The sequence below is a fragment of the Lepidochelys kempii genome, chromosome 4 (assembly GCF_965140285.1).
Source record: "Lepidochelys kempii isolate rLepKem1 chromosome 4, rLepKem1.hap1, whole genome shotgun sequence".
Classification (NCBI taxonomy): domain Eukaryota; kingdom Metazoa; phylum Chordata; order Testudines; family Cheloniidae; genus Lepidochelys; species Lepidochelys kempii.
Genome location: NC_136383.1, coordinates 59012797 through 59040737, shown reverse-complemented (window position 1 = coordinate 59040737; position 27941 = coordinate 59012797). Strand labels below are relative to the sequence as shown.

Here is a 27941-nt window from a genome sequence, read left to right as displayed (position 1 = left end):
ATACTTAGCTTTAAACTCAACCTGATAATTTTTTATGCAATTGCTATGTTTTATCCCCAAGGATTTAAGGAGAAAGTTAGAGGACATTATATTTTATGATAAATTCAGCATCTTAATGTACCATCCTAGAACAAGCATAACAAAAATTCCAACAGATATAAATTTTGCTACTCGGTCTTTCATTCAGTTTTGGGACCTTGATCCTGCTCACACTGAAATTACTGGCAGAATTCCCCACCTATTTCTGGGGGAATGAGATGGAGTCCATAGTTTACTTGAGGGAAACTGTGGCATGTGTATCTGAGTTAAATATGTCTTACCATTGATACAGGGGGAAGGAGACTTTGAGAAGGAAACTTCTTGACTGTTGTGCATTGTCTAGCTATAATATTAGTTTTATGTCTGTTTCAGGGTGATGCGTTAAGATGATCAACAGGGGACCAATGGAAGTAAGTAAGTTTGCATATTAGCAGCAGATTTTATACATTAGTTTTCATTATAGCAGTTCTAGAAATTGGCAGAGCTGTTATCCCAAATATTTGTTTTTAAGATTTAGAAAGTCTAGTCTTTTTTTCCTTAATTTTCTATATTAAGCATAAAGATCACTTACATTTCCTCTAACATTTATGCATGGCAGAAAAGTTAGAAAATACTGCTCAAGAACTTTTTATTCTACACATTAAATCAGCTCAACAGCAAAACAAAATTAGTATCTCTATTACTAATTAAAGTACACTATAGCAGTATAGTATTCTACTTGATAAGTCAAAGATGATCTATATAATAAATTTAGTGCTTCCTATCTCTTTCCACAAGTCAAATAAAATATAAAGAAATGTCTATTTATATTTTTTTAACCAATTAAAAAAAACAGACCCAGCAGGGCTAAGATACAGAGAGTGGGATAATGTTACGTGACCATTTCACCTTTTTCCCTCCATCACAGTAGATTTTAATTTACCCTCATATATAAGCTGTATGCATCCCTACTCCAGCTATTTTCAGAAGGCCATCATTCCAGCATGCTCCACGTGAAACAGAATGAGCATCTTTCTCTGTCAGTATATCATGTAAATTATCCAGCAGGCGGCACTCTATGAGCAGTGCACTTTATTTCTGGGAGGAAGATGCGAAGTGCATCACATTCACTGGCCACTTTAAAATATTTATAGTGAGTGTGGTGTCAATAAAATAGCAGAAGTAATTATTTTATTATACCAGAACAAACACATTTCATGTGTGTCAGAAACATTCTCCCCATCTGCAATTCAAAGTGTGGTCTAACTATGAGTCATTCAGCTAAACTCTTCAATGCTGTTTGACAAGTACTTCTTATATCTCTTCTATAGCTCTCATATAATCTTTGTTAAAGTGATATACTGCATTCTATATTGAAGTCTAGAAGGGTGTTTTGATTTTGGAAATTGCCAGAAAAATCTCTCAGATATATATATATATATATATATATATATAAACCTATGATTAGATAGCCTTTTAACTTTGTGGAAAACAATGTTATTAAGGAATATATTTCAAATGTGCATTTGGGGGTATTGTGTAGAATAAGCTTAACAGGGACACATTGATAAAGCTGCATTTCTGAGAAGGAAGAAGTGCCTAAGATGGGTAGCCATACAGCACTCACCTGTGATCCTGGCACAGGCCAAATAGTCATTGCTTTTTGAACGGAAGAGTCAGTATGACAAGTAGTAGGGGAGAAGTGGTACATCCTGATCCTTTCCCTTCCAACCACTACTTCTGTTTTAAGCTAGGAAAGAGGCAGCTAGCATCTCTTTTCTGAGAAGCAGAGCCACAACATTAAGATCTAGATCCAAACTTCCTCAACATTCAAAGTTTTGTTGAGTCCAGGGCTTTGGTCTGACACATTACAGAGAAGTACTAGCAGTGAAGAGTAGATTTCCATCCAATTCAGGGTTCATATTGGGATCCAGATGAGGCTAACACTGGGGTTCAAGCTGGAGATCAGAGCAGGGCTAGAGTTCAGGTTCAGTCTTGACATCCCCAAAATTTCACAAAATATTGGTCCCAAATTTCTGGTAGGATCATTTTTTATTTGTCAAGACTTCCACCTTTGGGCTTTAATCATGAGAGTGACTGGTTTGGGATCCAAAACAGAAAATAGGTCCTTTCTGCCTCCCAGGCTCTGTGATTCAGCCTTTAGCATTTGTTATATAGCACTTTCTAGCTTCACAAATGTTTACAAGCATTAACTAGTTAACCCTCACAGTGACCTTGCAAGGAAGATAAATAACTAAGCTCATCCTCATTTTACAGACAGGGAGACAGAGGCAGAGAATTTAAGACTCCTTCCAGTTTTGTATCTGACCTGGAACCAAAATGCCAGGGTGAGTTCAGATGTGACGACTGGAATTTTACCCTCTTGCAAACACATCAAAAATTGAAAGAGAATTTGTCTTTGTGGCTTCAGTTGTGACCTCTCTGTGTTTAGAATGGGGTCAACAGAAATTAGAGAGGAGAAGGACCTATTAGAGCATCTATGTCAGTGCAGGATGGTTTCTCTCTTGTTTTAGTCAGTCTAGTTGTAAACAACCCAAGCACTGGGGCTTCTACCATTTACCTAGGAAGAATTTAATTGATATTAGTGTCCTGAAGTTTTTCCTGGTAATTATGCTAAGTTTTCTACTTTTTAATTTTATCCCACTATGCCCCCAGGTACCATTCCTCTCCCTCTCTGATGTGCGTAAGGGACAAGTTGATTGTTATGACATTTCCTCCTCTCCCCTCACCGCCATTAGCCATCAGCATAGGTAAACTGAACAGCTTTTGGCTCGTACTTAAAGTCAGTCCAACTCCCTAATAATCTGCATGTATCCGATGAAGTGAGCTGTAGCTCATGAAAGCTTATGCTCAGATAAATTTGTTAGTCTCTAAGGTGCCGCAAGTACTCCTGTTCTTTTTGCTAATAATCTGTGTTCCTTTACTCTGAACGCCTTTCAATTTGCCAATATTTTTCTGTTATTGAGGCATCCAGATAGAAACCTGTATTCCAGGTAGAGCTGCACTACAGTTATACACATGGTGTAATTCTCTTCCAGCTCTGTGATTTGATAGTTTCATATGTAGTGACCAAAACTGCAGTGGCATATTGCATTGCGAACACACACCTAATTTGCTAGCTCACTATCTTCTGCAGGTCTTTCTCGGCATTTCCAGCTCTCCTCCTCCCAGCTTCTCATTGTCAAAAAAGTATGGATCTAGTGTGCACATTTTAATTCTATGCATTTTCTTTTAAGACTTCATCATCAGAAGATGCATGCAAAGCACCATGGCCACGAATCTATGCATATGGAGATGATTCTTATTCTCATTGCAGCCTTGGTAGTGGCACAGATTGTACTCGTTCAATGGAAGCAAACGCACTGCAGGTCATACAATGTAAGTAATCAGTCAAAAGATTGCTGTTATAGAGCCATAGCATCTCAAGACATCAGTTCTTTCTCAAACAGATTGTAAGTCAAGACCTTTCTTGAGGACTTAAGTTCAGAATGGCACTGCTGTGAATGGATGGAGAAAATGAGCCATCATTCTTTTTCTCAAGAAAAGTAGTTTTTACCATTTCACGAGGAAAAAAAGCAACTCTAATTTGATTTCCTCTATATACGAATTGGTGCTGAACTCAGTCCTTGGTGGGTTTAAAAAAACAAAACACAAAACAGTAGGAAAAAAATTACAGCACGGCCCTTGTAAACTCAAACATCTGATTGGGAATCTGGGAGTTGGTTATGAATTTCTCACAGGGTATGTTACATCTCTTTCTCTTCCCCTTCCACAAAGTCACCATCCACACCTAACTGAAGGGATGATGTAGAGAAGGATCCACTGAGAGTTTGGAGCCTTGATTGAGCAAGGTACTTCTTCACATGACTAACTATGAAGGAAGGATGGTCCAGTTAGGGCACTGGACCTGGGACTCAGGATACCTGGGCTCCACCACAGATTGCTCTGTGTCCTTGGGCAATTCACTTAGGCCCGGATCCTCAATCAGTGGAAGTTAGGAGCCTAAATATCTTTGAGGATCTGGACCTTAGGCTCTCTGTGCTTCAGTTCCCCAACTGTGAAAAGAGACAGTACCCTACCTCACGGGGGTATGTGAATGTAACTGCATTAAAGATTGTGAAGTGCTCACATACTATGGAAATGGGAGCCCTATAAGTACCTTAGACAGAACTTTAAGCATGTGAGCAAGTCCACTGAAGCCAATGAATCTCTTGTAAGTAGCTCTTTCCCACTGGGAATTTGTCCATAGAAATGAATGATCCAGGCCAAAGTCCTGATTAGTTTGTATACTGATATCTTGAGTTCTGGTGCCAGGGAGTTAGTGCACACTGACATCAGTAATCACTTCCTAAATCTTCCTTGACCTCTTTCCAACAACTTACCAGTTTTGGAGAGATTTTAAATTTAGTATGTTGAAAATCCCCTAGTTTTCCCTCTCTTCTTGTATTGGTTGACGGAGGATAGAATCACAGTTTAATATGATTTACAGTCATCGTGTTTTGACAGAAAAATATAGAAAGAGGCTGATTCACCACTGCCTTACTTCAGCCTCATACTGGAGTAATTCTGTTGATTTCAGTGGAATTACAATGGCAAAAACTGGAAGAGTGAAGTGGTGAATTAGTCCCTAAAAGTACACTTTACAAAATAAGGAACTGTAATAAACTTTTAATAATGGAAGGGGCTGTCAAAATGAATAGCCTTTAATGGATTGCAATGGGTGTAAGCCAGTGATGAATTTGGCTCCATGTCAATAAGAACTCCACAGCTCTGAGCATTCATACCAATACTGTCTGTTGAAATCAGTTTCTCAGAGGTAGAGAAACTGCTGTCCCACCACCAGTACAAACACACAACTGAGTACTAAATATATACTGAGTTGCTGAGCTTTTATAATGGCCCCTTTTGGCCTGTACAAATCTCTCATAGTTCTAAGGAACATGCATTTTGAGTTATCCTTTCATTACTTTCCCTTACAATACTGTAAAGCTGTTCATTGGTGCTGGATCACTCTGTCAGTGTCCAAAAATGCCAGTAGTATGCTAGCTCTTGTCCTATGTCTTGTGTTGCTTACTAGGATCTACTTTTTGAAGTTTTAGCCTCAACCAATAGTTAATCACATTTAAAACTCTATCTGGTAGGTAGGTGATGATTTTAGTGGACCTAATACTCATTCATATGATCTATCTTATATTCACCTTATAGAGGACACACTTCAGCTACAAGCATCAATCAGGTTTTAATATGGGGGGGGTTGATTTTTTTAAATATACTACAACAGCGGTGGGCAAACTAGGACCTGCAGACTGGATCCAGCCCATCAGGGCTTTGGATCCGGCCTGCGGGATTGCCAGCCCTGTAGCGCAGCAAGGGTAAGGCAGGCGCCCTGCCTACCCTGGCCCCGTGCCGCTCCCAGAAGCAGCCAGCACCACGTCCCTGCGGCCTCTGGGGGAGGAGGGGAGCAGAGGGCTCCGCGTGCTGCCCTCGCTTGCAGGCACTGCCCCCCGCAGCTCCCCCTGCAGGGAACCGTTGCCAATGGGAGCGTTGCGGGGAGGTACCTGAAGGCGAGGACAGCACGCAGAGCCCTCTGTCCCCCGCCACTTCCCCAGAGGCCACAGGGATGTGGCGCCGGCCACTTCTGGGAGCAGCACAGGGCCAGGGCAGCCTGGGAGTCTGCCTTAGCCCCATTACGCTCTGCTGCCACCCTGGAGCTGCTCAAGGTAAGCAGTGCTGGGCCAGAGTTCGCACCCCACACTCCTCCTGCACCCCCCAGCCCAACCCACTGCCCTGAGCCCACTGCCATACCCCAAGCCCCTCCTGCACCCCTCACCCCTTCCTGCACCCTAACCCCCTGCCTTGAGCCCCCTGTGGCACCCCTCTGCACCCCCAACCCCCTGCCCTGAGCCCCCTCCTGCACTCCAGCCCTTTGCCCCAAGCCCCTTCCTGCACACCACACCCCCTCCCATGCCCTGCACTCCCTCCCACACCGCAACCCTCTAACCCAGCCCTACATTCATGGCCCTGCATGCAATTTCCCCACCCAGATATGGCCCTCGGGCTAAAAAGTTTGCCCACCCCTGTACTACAACCTCAATCTCTAGCTTAGCAAAATGTGGGTATTTTTTTTAAAGTGATGAATCATAGTCCTGTGGCAATGGCCAGATCTTCAACTCCAGTAATAACAGAAACACAGTGAAAAGCAGCTGAATCTGCTTCTACATAAACAGTCACACCAGAAGTTGAAGCTAATTTTGGACTTGTCTGTGGCAGTTCTGCTTTATGCTCTGCTTAGTTGAGAAAATAATTTAGTTTCACATCCATGTGCATCTATTTTTGCAAGGCTGCTAATGTTACTTGTACTGAGTCTCAAACAGTGGATAGTGCAGAGCATTAATTCCACATTAGATAACTTCAGAGAATTTTTCATTAATGTATCTTGTAGCTTGTGAAAAAGAATAGCTCTACACCCATATGGCAAGTCCGGGCACATATTACCTAATTTTTAAATTGGCCTCTTCAGTGGCACAGTTGCCAACTTTCATGTGGTAAGTAAGCACCCCGACTTTCACAATAAGCCAAAAATCAAGCTAATCCCATTTCAAAACAAGCCCAAAACAAGCCAATCCCTAAGAACCCCAACACTCTATGTGACTAGATCCCCCCAAGCATGGAGTCTGGCACAGTGATGGGCCCCCTGTGCACCCTTGATTCTCTCCCCTCTTCCCCAGCTGGCCATCCCTTGCCCCTGCTTGCCGGGAGCCGATCAAAAAAAAGAAGCAAACTACAACAAGCTACAAGCAAAACAAGCTACAAGCCACAAACTAGCCACCAAACAACCCACAAGCCAATTAAGCCAAAAACAAGCCCAATTTCTGCATTTTTTTCACGGGTTTGGCATATCTGATCACTGGCCACATAAACATCCTTTTTAGGATATTTCTGTGAATCACCGAAAATCTGTGAGCTAATTTAAACACAACATTTTAAAATGCTTGTGTATTAGACTAGTGGACTCCAAAGGGGGGTGCACGCAACCCAGGGGGTGCACAAGATGATCGACTGGGGGGCGTAGCAGGAGGAGCTCCACCGGAGCAAAAGGGCAGCCCGGCAGGAGGAGCACCGCCAGTTTAAAAAAAAGAAAAAAGAGAGAGAGAGAGGCGGCCCTGAGTCCTCCGGCCCATGGAGGAGCAGGGGCAGCCACGCAGCCAGCGGCCGGAAAGAAGCGGCACTTTCCCCTTCAAAGCCTGCCAGAGAGAAGCGGTGCTTTGAAGGGGAAAGCGCCGCTTCCCTCCGGCCACTGGCTGCCCCTGCTCCTCCTGAATCCTCCGGCCCGTGTTCGCAGGGCCGCATTCCGAAAAGGGCTTTAGAGCTGTAGGCCAGGGCCCTGAAGCCCCTAAAGCCCCTGCGTTCCGGGTGGCCCTGCCTGCCGGGGGGGGGAGGGGCGGTAGCTCCCAGAATTGTGGCTCCCAGAATCGGGGCCATGGGGGTGGTGCTGCACTGTGCAGAACCACCTGCACACCCCCTGCACTCCTGCCTGCCCCAGCCCTGAGCCTTCTCCCGCACCCTCACCCTGAGCGCCCTCCTGCACCCTAACTCCCTCCCAGACCCTGCACCCCACCCTGAGCACAGGCTGTATCACAAAGTGTTAAACCAAGATTTTAAAAAATAATAAAGCATATTTGATCACATTACCATTTTAAAAATATTGTTTATTTCATCTTTATCTCATCATTTTTTAATTTCTATTTTTTGTGTATGTTTTATAATTTACACAGTATATTAGTACAGTAGTACAGTTGTACATGTATATAATATATTGGGGGTGCGTGCTCAAAAATTTTTACTGACGGGGTGCGCGATCAAAAAGTTTGGAGACCACTGTATTAGACAACTACAGAAAGAAAGGGGAGACGTCATTCACACCACTGGTAAACCCTTTAAGTCTCATCAATTTAAAGAATTCACTTCCTCTTTAACTATGACTTTGCAAGAATATTGAAATCCATTTAATCACTCTAAATTTGTATGAGTGTAATGGATAACAGAATCTGAGCCACTTTATGAAGCACAATAATATCCGGGACAAAGATCAGGACATAAAAGTTTACTGACTAGCTGGATTCTTACACAAAATAATCTGAATGTAGCATCTGAAACCAATCAACACATTGATTTATTAGCTCGGATCAGAAAACTTTCATTGAGAAGCAGAGGCTGTGAATGCACTTGAATTACTTGATTAACTTGACTAACACACTCAGGGAACTTCACATTTAGAGTTAAAAACAAAACAATACCTATCACAAAACTAAATACAGGCAGGTTTAGGCCTTTGCATCACCACCAGATATAGATACCGTCAGGTGCTAGTTATTATGGTTATAGGTTGTGCTCATACTGATATCACTGTAATCTCACCAAATCAGTGAGATTTAACTAAATCCTAGTTTAAAAAAAACAACAAACAACCCCAAAACCAACACATTAAAAAGAGAAAACTGCTCTCTACTCTTGTTGCTCATGTATTTCTCTTGCTTGCTACCCAGCTTTTGATCATCCAACTTGTATCTGAGTAGTTTACTCATACTTTGTGTGTGTCAGATTCTATGTACAGATGTGAGAGAATTAAATATTTTTGTTCCTGATGCTGCTTACAAAATGCTAACCTCGTAGGGAGTACGAGCAATGGGGAGGGGGTCAGATAAAGAAGCAGGCCACACAACCCTCCACCAATAGAATAACTGTATAGTTGAGGCTTGGAATTTTAGTCTGATGACAAAAAGAAGGTGGTTGTAAACAGGGGGGCAGGGAAGAGTGGAAACTGCCTTCTTCTGTGTTCCCTTTCCTAGGAGATTAGGGAACAAGATTATCATCACATATGGTTTGGTTTGGCATAACCATTTGGCACCAGAGTGCCTCTGGTACAAAGGCACTCTTATTCCTAGTGGTATGAAGGCACTCTGATGAAAGGCTGTCCTAAATCATCTTATTCCCTCCAAGGTGCCTCTAAATGCTTTCTGTCTCCTTTATTCTGAACTGGATGTGTATGTCCTCTGCGGGGTGCGTGTTTGACTGACTCATTAATGAGATCTTTGCATGACTGTAGTAGGTAGGAGTCAGACAAAGAGTTGGGGGGGACTGACAATCTACCAGTTGTTTGGTAAACCTGGGGGGAAATAGGCTAAAGGGAGCATAAAAATCAAACCTGGAAGGAAAGGGCATCAGTGTGTCTAAAAAGAACAAAGAGAAAAATACCCAAATACTTACCGAATTCACGGGATGTAGTTACAGCCTGCAGCTTCTAAAATGGGTTTTGTAGGTTTATTCAGAATTTAGAAGACCAGCAACTGAAAAAGGAGCGTGCTGGGGAAAGCTCCTCTGTCAAAGCAGTGAGAGCATTTGTTGTAACAAACCAGCCAAAATTCAGCTGTGGATAATTCTAGCATGAGGGGAAGAAATTGCCAGCCACCAGATGGTCAAATGTAAAATAGCGTGGGTGTGAGCCTGGAAAAAAATAAAAGTGGTTTTGCTGATGCTGGAATAAATCTTAGTCGTCCTCTCTGGTGACTGCATTACTTCTTGTAGATGCTAGTTGGCCGATAAGAATTAGCTGCCAAATTATGGAGGTGCAGATTGAAGGAAACTATAAGAGTTCATGAAATCCTGATTAGTTTTCTTGATAAATTAAATTTGTTGTCCAAGATTTTCAAAGTTGAGTAATGATTCTGGATCCCTCCATTTTTTTCATATCCAAGCTGAAAAATATCTTGAGTCTGATTTTCAGAAAGTGATCAGTTCAGTGTGCAAGTAGCAGGCCTGTTTCCATTCCATTACACTAGTTTTACACTGACTTGACTCCACCGAAGTCAATGTCAAACTGATGTGACAGAACAGAGAGTCAGGTCTGGAATCTTCAACTGAAAAAAAGACTATAGTAAGAAAGCTTGTCAAATGTTTTGACCCTCTGTCTTTTCCCAAGGGAAAATCTGACTAGCAGACACTGAGCTGCTTCTTATCATAGAATTTGCTTATTTTTGGAAGCTATCCACTGACTAATATTTAATATATATGAGCTGTGTAGAGAAAAATGCTTTCTTCTGGCATAATACAAAGTTTTAAAATATGTAGGACAGAAAAGGAATATTTGTCTTCAAATCATTTCAGATGCTTCTGATCATATATGACTATATAAATATAAATTGTCTATTCTACTAGTCATAAATCCTCTGTGGCAAGATTGCCATGTAATGAGTACTTTGGAATACAGTTGACAAATGAAGTAGCATATTTAACAAATAATTGATTTCTTCCAATAAGTAATGCCTCTAAACTTGAAAATATTGTCGTTTTGGTTTGGTTAATATAGAAATCTCTACCAATTTCTGGCGTACAATTGAATGTAAGCATATTACATTAAAATTTAAATGCCACATAGCTGATTTATTACTGCTTTCATGCACATGTTTTAAGTATCTGAATATGTCTGCATCAAAGGAAACTAGACATTTAGAAAGCCCATTGGCTTCTGTTGCCAAGTTAACAAGTTCTGATGAGGTCATTCTGTCACAATTATTAATAATTGTAAATACTAATTATTAACAGTTATTTTCTTTATAAATGCATTTTTCACCACTTGCTTTAAGACAAAAGGAATAGCACAATAATGCTTTTTTTGCTGAATTTGTTTGTAGTATAAGTTCTTGTTTACTCATAACAGAAAAAAATGATAATTTGAGGCAGAGTACAAATATAATCTTTAAAAAAAATCATTGTGTGTTTGTGTGAGTTGTTGTTCCATCTGTATAATTAGAAAATGGGAATGCTGTCTAGGACGCCAATGCTGACTTCACTTCCAGGTCTTTTTGAGCTCATTTAAAGTACAATAAAGAGAAAAACATTTTACTTTTTGGCAGCTGTCTGATTTGTCAGGAAATTCCTCTTGCTATGATATGTGGATGAGGAAAATTTGTAATAATATGATCCAGATGCTAGAGTTGCCATTTACCAGCAATTGCACATGTGGTATTATATGAAGTTGTCCAGATGGTGACCCTCCAGCATTATTAATATATTGCAGATACTAGGCCTTGTAGCTTTATGACATGATTTCATATTTTTATACTCCTATTTACTTGATAGAACTTTCCTACATTTCATATGTGGCAATTACTATAAAATTAACAGTTTGATTTGTGTAGAACACAATGAATAGTATCTTTAATAGCTTTGAAGAGATGATTTCTTTTTAGATTGAATTTTGGTGAAGATATTACATTAAAATACTATATTCTAATCAATCTCCTTATAGAATTAGCAAAGAAAATCTCAAGGTACACTTTTAAAATTGGTTAAGATATGAATGTTTATAACTAACCAATTAGGTAACAATGCTAATCTTTGTTCAAATGTTGTGAAAGTCGCAGCTCCTGTGTAGCTGAGGGTCTGATCATTTAAGAGGCTGAACTATAGTTTTAGGTTCCACTTTCAGCAGTCAAAAAATAACATGTGACCATGTTAGGACTTTAGGATCATGTTCTTCCTGGCCCTTACACAGGTGCACAATAGGAAGGGGAGGCAGCAAGAAGCCTCTTCCAACTGGCATGGCTTAGGTGAGGGCCAGTCAGAATTTCAGTCCCTGCAGTCAAAGAAAGCCAGAGACTGCTCCTCCATCTCTCGTGAGGGTGAACAGTGCCCTACAAGGGGCAAGAAGGGGGTGGGTAGAATGCAGAGTTATGGCTGTGCCTTCTCACGTGCCAGCCACTAAAGAGGAGAACGTGCTGAACTCCACAAAGGAGTACATGTATCAGTGTGTATGCTTGCTCCCCCTGAACATTGGAAGGCATTCTGTAGTTCTTTTGCCTTCTTTTGAAGTATCAGGTATTGGCTACTACAGATCACATGCCAATCCTACACTACATTGTATGACATGCAGAGGTTGCATTCACCCTGTCTGGTGTTCATAGAAGCATCAGAGATGCTGACAGAATAGATCAGATGCTCCAAACCTGTAGAAGTCTCCACATAGCACACTCATGCAAAGGGCGAGGCATAGGTACTAGCCGAGGACCCCAGTTCCTGAAGTCATGCAAAAATCTGCTGCTCTGGAGGTGAGGAGCTGCCAGCATCACCCCAACAGAGGATTCTCTGAGCTTGCCTAGACTAGAGTAAAAGGTATATTTTTAACACACATTTTTTAATTCTAGTGTAGATAGGGCAAGAGATGAATGCTAAGGTTTGTCTAGATTAGGGAAAAAAAGTTGGGTTTAAGTAACCCTGATTGTATCTTGATCTTCATTCCTAATCTAAAAAGAAAAGGAGTACTTGTGGCACCTTAAAAACTAACCAATTTATTTGAGCATAAGCTTTCGTGAGCTACAGCTCTCTTCATCGGATGCATACTGTGGAAAGTGTAGAAGATCTTTTTATACACACAAAGCATGAAAAAATACCTCCCCCCACCCCACTTTCCTGCTGGTAATAGCTTATCTAAAGTGACCACTCTCCTTACAATGTGTATGATAATCAAGGTGGGCCATTTCCAGCACAAATCAAGGGTTTAACAAGAACGTCTGAGGAAGGAGGATCTACAACCTATCCTGAAGGATGACCCAACACTCTCACAAATCTTGGGAGACAGGCCAGTCCTTGCCTACAGACAGCCCCCCAACCTGAAGCAAATACTCACCAGCAACCACATACCACACAACAGAACCACTAATCCAGGAACCTATCCTTGCAACAAAGCCCATTGCCAGCTGTGCCCACATATCTATTCAGGGGACACCATCACAGGGCCTAATAACATCAGCCACACTATCAGAGGCTCGTTCACCTGCACATCCACCAATGTGATATAGGCCATCATGTGCCAGCAATGCCCCTCTGCCATGTACATTGGTCAAACTGGACAGTCTCTACGTAAAAGAATAAATGGACACAAATCAGATGTCAAGAATTATAACATTCATAAACCAGTCAGAGAACACTTCAATCTCTCTGGTCACGCGATTGCAGACATGAAAGTTGCGATATTACAACAGAAAAACTTCAAATCCAGACTCCAGCGAGAGACTGCTGAATTGGAATTAATTTGCAAATTGGATACAATTAGCTTAGGCTTGAATAGAGACTGGGAGTGGCTAAGTTATTATGCAAGGTAACCTATTTCCCCTTGTTTTCCAACCCCTCCCCCCCCCTCCTCAGACGTTCTTGTTAAACCCTTGATTTGTGCTGGAAATGGCCCACCTTGATTATCATACACATTGTAAGGAGAGTGGTCACTTTAGATAAGCTATTACCATCAGGAGAGTGGGTTTGTGTGTGTGGGGGGGGGGAGAGAAAACCTGGATTTGTGTTGGAAATGGCCCAACTTGATTATCATACACATTTTAAGGAGAGTGATCACTTTAGATAAGCTATTACCGGCAGGAGAGTGGGGTGGGGGGAGGTATTTTTTCATGCTTTGTGTGTATAAAAAGATCTTCTACACTTTCCACAGTATGCATCCGATGAAGTGAGCTGTAGCTCACGAAAGCTTATGCTCAAATAAATTTGTTAGTCTCTAAGGTGCCACAAGTACTCCTTTTCTTTTTGCGAATACAGACTAACACGGCTGTTACTGTGATTCCTAATCTAGACATACTTGAAGACGAATGGTGGTGGCTCCCGTAGACAGCTCTGGTGTTGGTGACCTTTGTCATTATCACCTAACCATGGTCAGAGACATAGTGCATGGTGTAGGCCATTACACAGGGGCCTGTGAGATAGCCCAGACAGAATGCAAGATTAAGGAAGACATACCTCAGGCAAAACGGAACAATTGTGTGTCAGAGCATGACAGTGGACAGAGGCAGGCTAACTTTTGTCCTATTCTGGTCTCATCTACTCATGAATGGAGTAGTCATGGGGCAGAAAACTTATTCCTGATCCACTTCGGAGTAATTTAAATGACCCACCAGAAGCAACTGGAAGTGCATGGGATGGGAGGAGCAATATTGTTTTGATAGTTGAGAAGCCGACTTTCCCACACCTTGTATAAGGCCTTGATCTCTGCAAGTGCAGGGCTTAGGCCCAGCTGAATCAATGTCTGATCCAAATTGCTGTGTTCCAATCTTTTACATCTATTTATTTTAAATGACTTAATCTTTTATCAAGACCTTGATAATTAAATGCTAATTTTTACAAAATATTGGTTCACATTAAAGTTTTTTTCGGGGAAAGTTTGTATTTCCCTTTTTAAAAAAAAAAGTCGCTAATTTTTCTTATAACAGAGGAAAGGCTCAGTTCTGCTTCCACTGGAGTAGCAAAACACCAGTAGATGTCAGCTGGAATAAGATTGGGCACTACATTATTTCATTTTAGGTTTAAGAGATGAGATTCCTATCCTTCCCTTCCCTCCCTCCAATAAGGAAATTATGAACCTGTTATAGGTAACATTTGCGGGAGGGGGTTGATGTTTTTTAATTTATCCACATTCCAAATGAGTCTCTTCACAGTTTCTTTTATTCTCAGCAACCTTATATAAATCCTACCAGTACAGGATTAGGAGCTAAAACTCTTAAACTTTATAAACACACACTAAAGTCATTATAGCTTTATCTCTATCACCATCAAGTTTTCCCAGTACCAAATTCATGATCAATGAGTAGGAGTCCTGGAGAGTGCTAACATCAGAGGGCTGACTATTCAGTGGGTTTAAAATGTTTACATATTGTAAAGAATCTGGAATAGAATATTTGATTACCATAGGCAAATTAAAAAGCAGAGATGAGCAAGTATAAATTATTAAGTTTGCCAGCATTAATTGACAAAAAGATGAAAAAGTTTAATCCATTTTGTTTGTGCTGTTGAGTGAGATTTTTAGAAAGTCATTGTCAGTTGTTTATGGCTGATTTATCTAGGACTGAATTCAATGCCATGACTTTCAGTAGAGGCTTTTAAGAGTGACCCTAAAGCTTATCGGCCAAATTCTTAACTGATGTAACTCCATTGATTTCAGAGATTTTGGCTCAAGAACTTTAGTATTAGTTACTTTTAAATGTAAATTGATTTTTTTAAAAATCAGTTGATTTCAATGGCATGACATCAACTGAGGATATGGCCTTTTGATTATGGGCCTGATTTCTGATTTTATTTACCCCAGTTTTATAACCGTGTAGCTGTTCACTGAATTGGAATTATTCCTGAGCTACAGTGCTGTAAATGAGAACAAAATCATCATCGCTATACATTAGTTATAATGCAGTAGTGCCCAAATCAGTATCTAGGCCCCATTGTGCTCAGTGCTGTACAAATGATCCAATATAGATTTTGTAGTGGTTTGTCACTATTCTGGTTTGTCAATATACTTTAAGTAATGATGTAACACAGACTTCTAGGCTCTCAGTAGTTTAAAGTGACTTTCTGTATTTCCCTGACAGCTGGTAACCCTCCTGCAGATGTGGGTTGTTCCTTTGTATTTCACCATCAAACTTTACTGGTGGCAATTTCTGTCCATGTGGGGAATGTTCACAAAGTTTAATAAATGGCACAAAGGCCATTTAATAGTTGTAGATTAAGACATTGTATTAATCACGTTGCTACATTTGAATAACACCTAGAAAAAAATCAAGCCCCTTTTATTTAGGTACCTAAATATGCTTTTGGTTGGTGAACTTTATCAAACTTCAAATGTAAATGAGTAAGGATGAAAGTTAAAGTTAGCACCATATATGAAAAAAGAAAAGGAGTACTTGTGGCACCTTAGAGACTAACCAATTTATTTGAGCATGAGCTTTCGTGAGCTACAGCTCACTTCATCGGATGCATACCGTGGAAACTGCAGTAGACATTATATACACACAGAGACCATGAAACAATACCCCCTCCCACCCCACTGTCCTGCTGGTAATAGCTTATCCAAAGTGATCATCAAGTTGGGCCATTTCCAGCACAAATCCAGGTTTTCTCACCCTCCGCCCCCCCCCACACAAACTCACTCTTCTGCTGGTAATAGCCCATCCAAAGTGACCACTCTCTTCACAATGTGTATGATAATCAAGGTGGGTCATTTCCAGCACAAATCCAGGTTCTCTCACTCCCTCACCCCAGGAAACTTCAATCCATCGGCGATCTTCCTGATAACACCATCCTGGCCACTATGGATGTAGAAGCCCTCTACACCAACATTCCACACAAAGATGGACTACAAGCCGTCAAGAACACTATCCCCGATAATGTCACGGCTAACCTGGTGGCTGAACTTTGTGACTTTGTCCTTACCCATAACTATTTTACATTTGGGGACAATGTATACCTTCAGATCAGCGGCACTGCTATGGGTACCCGCATGGCCCCACAGTATGCCAACATTTTTATGGCTGATTTAGAACAACGCTTCCTCAGCTCTCGTCCCCTAAAGCCCCTACTCTACTTGCGCTATATTGATGACATCTTCATCATCTGGACCCATGGAAAAGAAGCCCTTGAGGAATTCCACCATGATTTCAAAAATTTCCATCCCACCATCAACCTCAGCCTGGTCCAGTCCACACAAGAGATCCACTTCCTGGACACTACAGTGCTAATAAACAATGGTCACATAAACACCACCCTATACCGGAAACCTACTGACCGCTATTCCTATCTACATGCCTCCAGCTTTCACCCTGACCACACCACACGATCCATCGTCTACAGCCAAGCTCTGCGATACAACCGCATTTGCTCCAACCCCTCAGACAGAGACAAACATCTACAAGATCTCTATCAAGCTTTCTTACAACTACAATACCCACCTGCAGAAGTGAAGAAACAGATTGATAGAGCCAGAAGAGTTCCCAGAAGTCACCTACTACAGGATAGGCCTAACAAAGAAAATAACAGAACGTCACTAGCCGTCACCTTCAGCCCCCAACTAAAACCCCTCCAACGCATTAAGGATCTACAACCTATCCTGAAGGATGACCCAACACTCTCACAAATCTTGGGAGACAGGCCAGTCCTTGCCTACAGACAGCCCCGCAACCTGAAGCAAATACTCACCAACAACCACATACCACACAACAGAACCACTAGCCCAGGAACCTATCCTTGCAACAAAGCCCGTTGCCAACTGTGCCCACATATCTATCCCATAGGTGACACCATCACAGGGCCTAATAAAATCAGCCACACTATCAGAGGCTCGTTCACCTGCACATCCACCAATGTGATATATGTGATCATGTGCCAGCAATGCCCCTCTGCCATGTACATTGGTCAAACTGGACAGTCTCTACGTAAAAGAATAAATGGACACAAATCAGATGTCAAGAATTATAACATTCATAAACCAGTTGGAGAACACTTCAATCTCTCTGGTCACGCAATCACCGACATGAAGGTCACTATCTTACAACAAAAAAACTTCAAATCCAGACTCCAGCGATAAACTGCTGAATTGGAATTCATTTGCAAATTGGATACTGTTAATTTAGGCTTAAATAGAGACTGGGAGTGGCTAAGTCATTATGCAAGGTAGCCTATTTCCCCTTGCTTTTTCCTACCCCCCACCCAGACTTTCTGGTTAAACTTGGATTTAAACTTGGAGAGTGGTCAGTTTGGATGAGCTATTGCCAGCAGGAGAGTGAGTTTATGTGTGTGTGTGTATGTTCCCGGGGGCGGGGGGGGGGGGAGAAAGCCTGGATCTGTGCTGGAAATGACCCACCTTGATTACCATGCACATTGTAGGGAGAGTGGTCACTTTGGATGAGCTATTACCAGCAGGAGAGTGAGTTTGTGTGTGTATGGGGGTGTGGAGGTGAGAAAACCTGGATTTATGCTGGAAATGGCCCACCTTGATTATCATGCACATTGTAGGGAGAGTGGTCACTTTGGATAAGCTATTACCAGCAGGAGATTGAGTTTGTGTGTGTGGTTTTTGGAGTGGGGTGAGGGGGTGAGAGAACCTGGATTTGTGCAGGAAATGGCCCACCTTGATTATCATACACATTGTGAAGAGAATGGTCACTTTGGATGGGCTATTACCAGCAGGAGAGTGAGTGTGTGGCGGGGGGGAGGGGAGGGTGAGAAAACCTGGATTTGTGCTGGAAATGGCCCAACTTGATGATCACTTTGGATAAGCTATTACCAGCAGGACAGTGGGGTGGGAGGGGGTATTGTTTCATGGTCTCTGTGTGTATATAATGTCTACTGCAGTTTCCACGGTATGCATCCGATGAAGTGAGCTGTAGCTCATGAAAGCTCATGCTCAAATAAATTGGTTAGTCTCTAAGGTGCCACAAGTACTCCTTTTCTTTTTGCAAAGACAGACTAACACGACTGTTACTCTGAAACCACCATATATGTGTATCTTAACTCCTATATTCAGCTATGGGCCTCACCCCACAAACACTACAGCGTGGTGCTTACTACAGTGAGTAGCTCCATTTGAGCACTATCATTTACTTCAAAAGCGACTACTCACAGCAGTAAATCCTAATGATCACTAGTCGTCTTTTGGTGGAGCATTACCAGGGTACCTTCTCGGTAATGTCATTTTGCTAAATATGCCTGTGTGGTGATACACCAATTTCTTGTGATAAGAAAGGAGGTTCCGTCCAAATGGATATTAATCCCAGTTTCATTTTGAATATAGACAAAGGACATTTTTAAACTTGCTTTTGCTGGAAACTGAATTTGTAAAAAGATGTTGCAGTCTAAGATACGATACTGTATGAGATTTTGGAGATCTTCAGTATGTTTCCTTTTCTCTGATCCACAGGTTGGTCTACAAGTGGTTTCTTCTTCTCTATAAACTGAGTTATGCAGTTGGAATTGTGGGTTATTTAGATATAATGTTTACCATGTTTGGATTTAATTTAGTCTTTCAGTAAGTATCTTCAGGTAATCTTCAAATTGTGTGTCTCTTATTACTTTCAAAATATGCCTTTTATGTAGAATTTTTATAAACTTTGATGGTTGCAATGAAAACTTTCACCTGAAATCTAATCTTTTCCCCGCGTCAAACAAATAACTATAGCTTAGGACACAGGTTTACATTTTCTCTTGTTTCTTGATTTTTTTTTTGCACAATTAATCTGAGACTTGATACTTAAACTGCTTTAGTGGCTTCATATATTGTATTCCTGGATTAGAAGGGGAAAAAATAAAATTACATACCACCACAGTGTTTGCACTTCTAACCACTTATTTTAACTGTTAAGTAAGGCCCTGCTCTGCAATGGGATTCCGCACAGCAGATGATGCATTCACAGGCTAAGGGACAGAAATAAAATATATAAACATGGTGATCAGAGTGATGTTTAGCACACATCTTGTAGTTCCTCTTTATATATGGCTATGTCCAATTGCCTCTCTACTCATCTATTGTATTGTTTAGTTTTTTCTTTTTTGATTTTGACTCTTACCCCTAGCTTCAGTTCTGTTCTCATTAACCCAACTCATTCCACACACTATTACACATCTCCCTACTGATTAATTGTTTTAAGGATATTTACAAAATTTCCTTTCCTGTGCCAAAATCCAATCAAGGTTTTAACCAAACCCACCACTCCACCCCCAAATTCATGGAAACAACCACTGCACTCATTTTAAAGGCTCTCCTTGTCTCCCCTCCTCTCAGGAAAAATTAGCAGTGCATTCTTATGCCTCATGGGAGGCTCCCAGGTCTGTGAGAGCGTACTCCTGGGGGAAGTTTCTGGCCTCCCAGAGAGTCCTGGCCTATATGGCTGCTCTTGGATTGAAAGGCTGAATTTTGCTACCTCCACAGCCCATCATCAATGCCAATGCAGAAGCAACTATACAAATTTCTATGGAGGAATATTAGGAGTTACCTTCCCCCAAGTTCATGCCACCCCCCACAGCACTTGCAGCCACTAATGGCTAGGGAACAAAAGACCCTTATTTGGGTCTCCTTCAGGGCAGTTATTGCATTATACCCCCCAATCTGTGTATGCAAATAAGTAAAGAAACAGAGTGGCTTGTTCGTCTACAGTTGCTGATAAGAAAACAGTGTTTGTAATACTGATTTTTAGAAGGAAACATGAAATGTTTTGGAAAACTGCCTAAAATATTACATGTACTTCCCAGATGGGAGTGACTGGATAACCTTGAAAGTACCCATTTAATGTTTACAGGCAGCATTGCTTTGGAGCTATGGGACCACTGGAGATGAGGCAAAGAAAAGCCTGGGGAGTTTGTAAAGTTTATATATCATCTGTTGTTCTTTTATGTGTGTGTACAGTATGTATGATTAGATTGTACATAAGAACGGCCATACTGGGTGAGACCAAAGGTCCATCCAGCCCAGTATCCTGTCTACTGACAGTGGTCAATGCCAGGTGCCCCAGGGGGAGTAAACCTAACAGGTAATGATCAAGTGATCTCTCTCCTGCCATCCATCTCCACCCTCTGACAAACAGAGGCTAGGGACATCATTCCTTACCCATCCTGGCTAATAGCCATTAATGGACTTAACGTCCATGAATATCCAGTTCTCTTTTAAACCCTGTTATAGTCTTAGCCTTCGCAACTCCTCAGGCAAGGAGTTTCACAGGTTGACTGTGTGTTGTGTGAAGAAGAACTTCCTTTTATTTGTTTTAAACCTGCTGCCCATTAATTTCATTTGGTGGCCCCTAGTTCTTATATTATGGGAACCAGTAAATAACTTTTTCTTATTCACTTTCTCCACACCACTCATGATTTTATATACCTCTATCATATCCCCCCCTTAGTCTCCTCTTTTCCAAGCTGAAGAGTCCTAGCCTCTTTAATCTCTCCTCATATAGGCCCCTTTCCAAACCCCTAATCATTTTAGTTGCTCTTTTCTGAATCTTTTCTAATGCCAGTATATCTTTTTTGAGATGAGGAGACCACACCTGTACACAGTATTCAAGATGTGGGCATACCATGGATTTATATAAGGGCAATAAGATATTCTCTGTCTTGTTCTCTATCCCTTTAATGATTCCTAACATCTTGTTTGCTTTTTTGACTGCTGCTGCACACTGCATGGACATCTTCAGAGAACTATCCACAATGACTCCAAGATCTTTTTCCTGATTAGTTGTAGCTAAATTAGCCACCATTATATTGTATGTATAGTCGGGGTTATTTTTGCCAATGTGCATTACTTTACATTTATCCACATTAAATATCATTTGCCATTTTGTTGCCCAATCCCTTAGTTTTGTGAGATCTTTTTGAAGTTCTGCACAGTCTGCTTTGGTCTTAACTATCTTGAGCAGTTTAGTATCATCTGCAAACTTGGCCACCTCACTGTTTACCCCTTTCTCCGGATCATTTATGAATAAGTTGAATAGGATTGGTCCTTGGACTGACTCTTGGGGAACACCACTGGTTACCCCTCTCCATTCTGAAAATGTACCATTTATTCCTACCTTTGTTCCCAGTCTTTTAACCAGTTCTCAATCCATGAAAGGATCTTCCCTCTTATCCCATGACAGCTTAATTTACGTAAGAGCCTTTGGTGAGGGACCTTGTCAAAGGCTTTCTGGAAATCTAAGTACACTATGTCCACTGGGATCCCCCTTGTCCACGTTTGTTGACCCCTTCAAAGAACTCTAATAGATTAGTAAGACATGATTTCCCTTTACAGAAATCATGTTGACTTTTGCCCAACAATTTAAGTTCTTCTAAGTGTCTGACAATTTTATTCTTTCCTATTGTTTCAACTAATTTGCCCGGTACTGACGTTAGACTTACCAGTCTGTAATTGCCAGGATCACCTCTAGAGCCCTTCTTAAATATTGGCATTACATTAGCTATCTTCCAGTCATTGGGTACAGAAGCTGATTTAAAAGACAGGTTACAAACCAGAGGTAATCGTTCCGCAATTTCACATTTGAGTTCTTTCAGAACTCTTGGGTGAATGCCATATTGTCCTGGTGACTTGTTACTGTTAAGTTTCTCAATTAATTCCCAAACCTCCTCTAGTGACACTTCAATCTGTGACAATTCCTCAGATTTGTCACCTACAAAAGACGGCTCAGGTTTGGGAATCTCCCTAACATCCTCAGCCGTGGAGACTGAAGCACAGAATTCATTTAGTTTCTCTGCAATGACTTTATCGTCCTTAAGTGCTCCTTTTGTATCTAGATCATCCCGGGGCCCCACTGGTTGTTTAACAGGCTTCCTGCTTCTGATGTACTTAAAAATCATTTTGTTATTACCTTTTGAGTTTTTGGCTAGCTGTTCTTCAGACTCCTTTTTGGCTTTTTTTAATTACATTTTTACACTTAATTTGGCAGTGTTTATGCTCCTTTCTATTTACCTCACTAGGTTTGTAAACTCAGCAGGACAGGGACCTGATCTATAAAGAACTGGAATGAGTTAGGAAGGAGATTCCACCATCTTCCTAGGTTAGAGGTTTTCAGTCAGGCTTGACAAAGCCCTAGCTGGGATGATTTAGTTGGGGATTGGTCCTGCTTTGATCAGGAGTTTGGACTAGACGACCTCCTGAGGTCCCTTCCAACCCTGATATTCTATGATACCTAGTAATCTTCTGGGTGCTATAAGTAACTAATATTGTATAACGTAAACTACTGTAGAAGGTGACTTAACAATAAGCCTTATTAACATCATAGTTTACCTTTTTATTTAGATCACAGTATCTAAATAAAAGTGAGCTGTAGCTCACGAAAGCTCATGCTCAAATAAATTGGTTAGTCTCTAAGGTGCCACAAGTCCTCCTTTTCTTTTTGAGTATCTTCACAATTCCTGACTGTTATTTTTGTGTAGTGCTTTGACTTCTAAACTTCATTTACTGCAGTATAGTGAACTTTACTGTTGAGCATTTTTTCCAGGATGAATTATTTCAGCTAAAATAATTTAGCATTTATTTGAAAGGCATCTTACATTTTTACTAAGTATTGGGTGATTTTGTTGCTTCCTCAAAACAATAAAAGGTCTACCTAATTCATTTGTAGTTTAACAATTTTTCCCTTGGAAAAAAATGCAATTTTGCACTTTCTATAATATTTAGATAGAGTTAAGTTCTATAAGATAACAGAAATTGTTAGAGCATACTTTTATGAGATTAATGTTGTGTTTCTTATTACACCACAAATATGAAGTTGGCTTCGAAGGAAATTAAAAACTGAGTTGTAATGAGGAAAAACAAAAGCCAGAGCTATTAGGAGTAAAAAATCAGTTTGATACTTTCTCCTTATAATTCTGTACATGAGCAAACACACCCATATGCTGTTTTTTATCTGTTTTTATACAGAATCAAGACTGAAGAATCCATGGATTTTGGTGTGATTTTGCTGTTTTATGGACTCTACTATGGAGTGATGGGAAGAGACTTTGCAGAGATTTGTTCTGATTACATGGCTTCCACTATGGGGTAAGTGCTGGTTTCATTACTTTGAATGAAAGTCAGATTGACTGGGAACGAGCTTTTGAGTCTAGTTGTACTCCTACTCTAGAAGAAAGCCCCCCCCCCCCATACTCTTTCCAGAAATTTAACTAATCTTTCCTTAAAGACAACGTTTATTGTGCCATAGGCAAACTCTCCTACTTTCTTACTGATCTTAGTTTCAAAAGGAATTTCTTAATACAGTAGTACAAACCAGTGAGTATGCAATGGTCTGAGCTAGGAGACAATCCCTATATAGCAATATAGAGGGCTGTTCCAAACAAAAAACAAAACAAAAAAAGGCAAAAATAGCATTTCTCTCAACCTGAGTCCATATAAACAAGAGACTAAAAAAAGACTCCTCATTTCCATAGGTGGGTCTGCTTCTTAGTTCTCCAAAACCCAGTGAAAGAGTCTTTAAATCTTTCCCTTTTTGAAATTCTTGACTTTTCTTCTTAATGAGGCAATTAGCCTTCACTAAGGACACCTGCATTCCCTAAGTCTGGGGTGTTTGGCAGGCTTTGCAAGAGAGATACTTATTGAAATTCTCTTCTCAGCAAGAAGGTTTTAATTCTCTCCATACCACCTACATGGCAGGATCTATACATTCTGTCACTAGTATCTAAAACAGTTTTAGCTTCTTTCATTCCTTTCCTTAACACTTGTGTCCATTGTGGACTTATACTGAGTTATTTGTATCTCCTTGGCCCTAATGGAAAATGTTGTTTCTCTCACCCCCACTATAAATATGCAGCAGTTTTATAATGTCAGTGGGATGCCTACAAGAAATTTGTCCAACAACATCTGTGCAGTCTGTAGACAGAAAATCTTTGTGGACATAAATGAGGAAGGGATCATTGAAAATACCTACCAGCTGTCATGCAATCATGTGTATCCTTTCAATTCAATTATGAAATAATGGTTTCCTCTTTTCTTGCTGTTGCACCAAAAATAAAACAAATTAGCAACAAACAGTGTGGGGGGAGGGGAAAGAAATAAATGAACACAATCAAAGAAACCACAGCACAAAAGGTAAAAATAGGAATATGGAATAAGTAGCCTGTCTGCTCACATGAGGTTTAGTGGAAGACTTAAGTTTAAGTGCTACCATGCAATGCTTGCTTCCCAAGCTACTGAAACTCAGGTGCATCAAGCAGCTAACCCAGTGGTGGGCAACCTGCGGCCTATCAGGATAAGCAGGCCATGAGACATTTTGCAAGCACCGGCCTCCTGCAGCTCCCAGTGACCACAGAGGCAGCAGGCCCCTGGGACAAACCTGAGATTACAAGCCTGATTGATAAAGATAACTTAGGCATTGAGTTAGTTTAGGAGCCTACAGGGTTTTGTGGAACTGGGACTTAAGCATCCAAACCCTAAACTTAAGGCACCTAAGTATCTTTGTGGATCTCACCCAAGGGCCTAATTCTTCACTCACCTAGCCTAGTTACACTGGTGTGACTGACTTCAGGTAAGGTTACCCCCAAATTTGCATGAGTGAAAGTGGGATCAGAATCAGACTCAATATATGAAAGCATGACAAGGACAGGAGACCTTTAAAGCTGTAATAAGGTAACAGATATCACTTTTTAATAGCTTAATTTAAGTAGTTTACAACTAATTACACATTTAATCCCCTCTCCCCAAAATTAAAAAAGAAATTATAACCTACTTTGCAACAACTTCACAAGGTTCCTGACTTTCCATGCATTTCAAATGCTCAACTGTACTTTTTTCTTTAACAGTGTCCTTAGACTCTCAAGAGAATAGTTATAGACCCAAGCTGTGAAATTCAAGAGAATTTTGATCTGAGGTTGTGTGCTTCAGCCCATTCAAGAATAGGGCCAGGTATTACTAAATTTGGCTCTGGATTCCAGTTATTCCAAAACTCAAGGATGTCCACATCCAGAATTTTGCCTTGGGCCCATATCTAATAATAAAATTAATAATAATAAATATAATATGAACTTGTGTGGCATGCTTTATATCCAAGTTGGGTAAATATCATTATCCCCATTTTTAGTTGAGGAAACTGATGCAGAGAGGTTAAGTGACTTGTGTAAGTGCCTGAGATAAATAGCAGTGCAGTGTGCACAATCAATAATAATTCAAATCTGTAGATAAGTTCACAGAAGCATGTATTGTTCCTTGTTTTTATTTGAAAGAATCCTTACCGGATGCAAGATTTCATGAATTTTGCATCCGAGGTTGGTGCATTGTTGGCAAAAAGCAGACTTGCCCATACTGCAGCGAGAAAGTTGATTTAAAGAGAAAGTTAAGTAACCCATCTCCTTTTCTTAAAAGGTGTGATTTTTACTTGAATTTTTTAATTCTTTTGACTTTGCTAGTTTGTTATAATCCAGTGGAGAGAGGTGGGAGTAAAATAAAGAAAAGAAAAAAAAAAGCCAGTTAAAATAGCAGATTTCTTTACTTCCTTCTCACTAGTTAGTAAACAAAAGTTCTCTCTCCTAGTTTCTCCAGAAGGAAGGACAGTAGCTCAAGTTCTGCTGCTGCATTTGTGAAACCCCATTCAAGTTGGAGCAGAGTTTGTCCTACTGACTTTTTCAACCCGTTTCAATTCCCCTTGGGGAAGCTGTTTAAATTTTACTTTAAACATTTTTATGAGAATATCGTTCAAAATACAATAATCTAGAGCAGTGATACTCAGACCTCAGTGGTTCAGGAGCCAAATTAGCAATCAACATTACCCAAAAGAGCCTCAGAAGTGAATGCATTATTTCATTTACTTTAGTACTATTCATATTTCCCCTATTGAACAGTTATATATAAAAATAAAATTATTCTCACAGCAAATAAGTTAATAACTTCATGCAAGGTGATAACTTAATTGGTTAATAACTTAGATTGGTGAATAATTAAGTCACTCAGTATTTTAATATCACATGCTGCAAAGAGCTGCAGGAGACTGTCAAGGTTCCTCCCCCACTCTGAACTCTAGGGTACAGATGTGGGGACCTGCATGAAAAACCTCCTAAGCTTATCTTTACCAGCTTAGGTCAAAACTTCCCCAAGGTACAAAATATTACCCCCGTTATCCTTGGACTGGCCGCTACCACCACCAAACTAATACTGGTTACTGGGGAAGAGCTGTTTGGACGCGTCCTTCCCCCCAAAATACTTCCCAAAACCTTGCACCCCACTTCCTGGACAAGGTTTGGTAAAAAGCCTCACCAATTTGCCTAGGTGACTACAGACCCAGACCCTTGGATCTTAAGAACAATGAACAATCCTCCCAACACTTGCACTCCCCCTTTCCTGGGAAATGTTGGATAAAAAGCCTCACCAATTTGCATAGGTGACCACAGACCCAAACCCTTGGATCTGAAAACAATGAAAAAGCATTCAGTGTTTTACAAGACGACTTTTAATAAAAAATAGAAGTAAATAGAAATAAAGAAATCCCCCCTGTAAAATCAGGATGGTAGATATCTTACAGGGTAATTAGATTCAAAAACATAGAGAACCCCTCTAGGCAAAACCTTAAGTTACAAAAAAGATACACAGACAGAAATAGTTATTCTATTCAGCACAGTTCTTTTCTCAGCCATTTAAAGAAATCATAATCTAACACATACCTAGCTAGATTACTTACTAAAAGTTCTAAGACTCCATTCCTGTTCTGTCCCCGGCCAAGACGACTACAGACAGACACAGACCCTTTGTTTCTCTCCCTCCTCCCAGCTTTTGAAAGTATCTTGTCTCCTCATTGGTCATTTTGGTCAGGTGCCAGCGAGGTTACCTTTAGCTTCTTAACCCTTTACAGGTGAGAGGAGCTTTCCCCTGGCCAGGAGGGATTTCAAAGGGGTTTACCCTTCCCTTTATATTTATGACAGAGACATATTAAAGAGCCACTTGCGGGTCATGAGCAACAATCCGAGTATCACTGCTTTAGAGGAACCAGAGAGCACTATGTTGGAGAACATGAAACAAGTACTTTTCTTCACTTATTGATGAAGGAACTAATGTCATACCAAATCTCTTTTCACATTTAAACAATCTTGGCAGCAGGTTTTCTTAACAGTAGCTTAGGTGGGAGCGTACACCTGTTTTGTATGGGCAACTGTTGGATTGGCTCCACTATCTGGTGGCCTGGCAACCAGTTCTTATAGGAATAGTCCAAGTCATTAACTATTCATTGGGCTTAGAATAGGATTTGAGATTATACCCAGAATGCAAAATGTTGGATATTTCAATATGCAAAATACTATGTATAGTCTATAAATTATATTTTTACAATATTATAAAGACCTTAGGAGACTGAACTCTGGTATTCTTGTTGCACTGCTCTACAAGAGCCCAATAGTACATTACTTGAACAGCATGAAATTAAAACATTTCTGATTTTCTCAAAGTGTGCATGGAAAGGGACATTTATGACAGGACAATGTTAGTAAAAGAAATGGCTATTTTTCTCATTATGACTATTTCTGAAATTTTTTTTTATATTTGCTGCACTAGTAAGTATGTCAATAGCACCTACTGTTTGATGTTCAAGTCAGATTACTGAAAGATAGGTAGTGTAAAT

General features: G+C 40.5%; 1 protein-coding gene across 1 annotated transcript; it reads left to right on the top strand.

The window, feature by feature from the left end:
* Positions 1-425: 425 nt before the first annotated feature.
* RNF175 (ring finger protein 175) lies at positions 426-27566 on the top strand. Its single transcript, XM_078852430.1, is given in 10 exon segments — positions 426-449; positions 2695-2789; positions 3276-3417; positions 15459-15553; positions 18526-18535; positions 18756-18889; positions 23267-23390; positions 24156-24289; positions 25580-25699; positions 27446-27566. Coding segments are annotated over 10 exon segments (999 nt in total).
* The last annotated feature ends 375 nt before the right edge of the window (positions 27567-27941 follow it).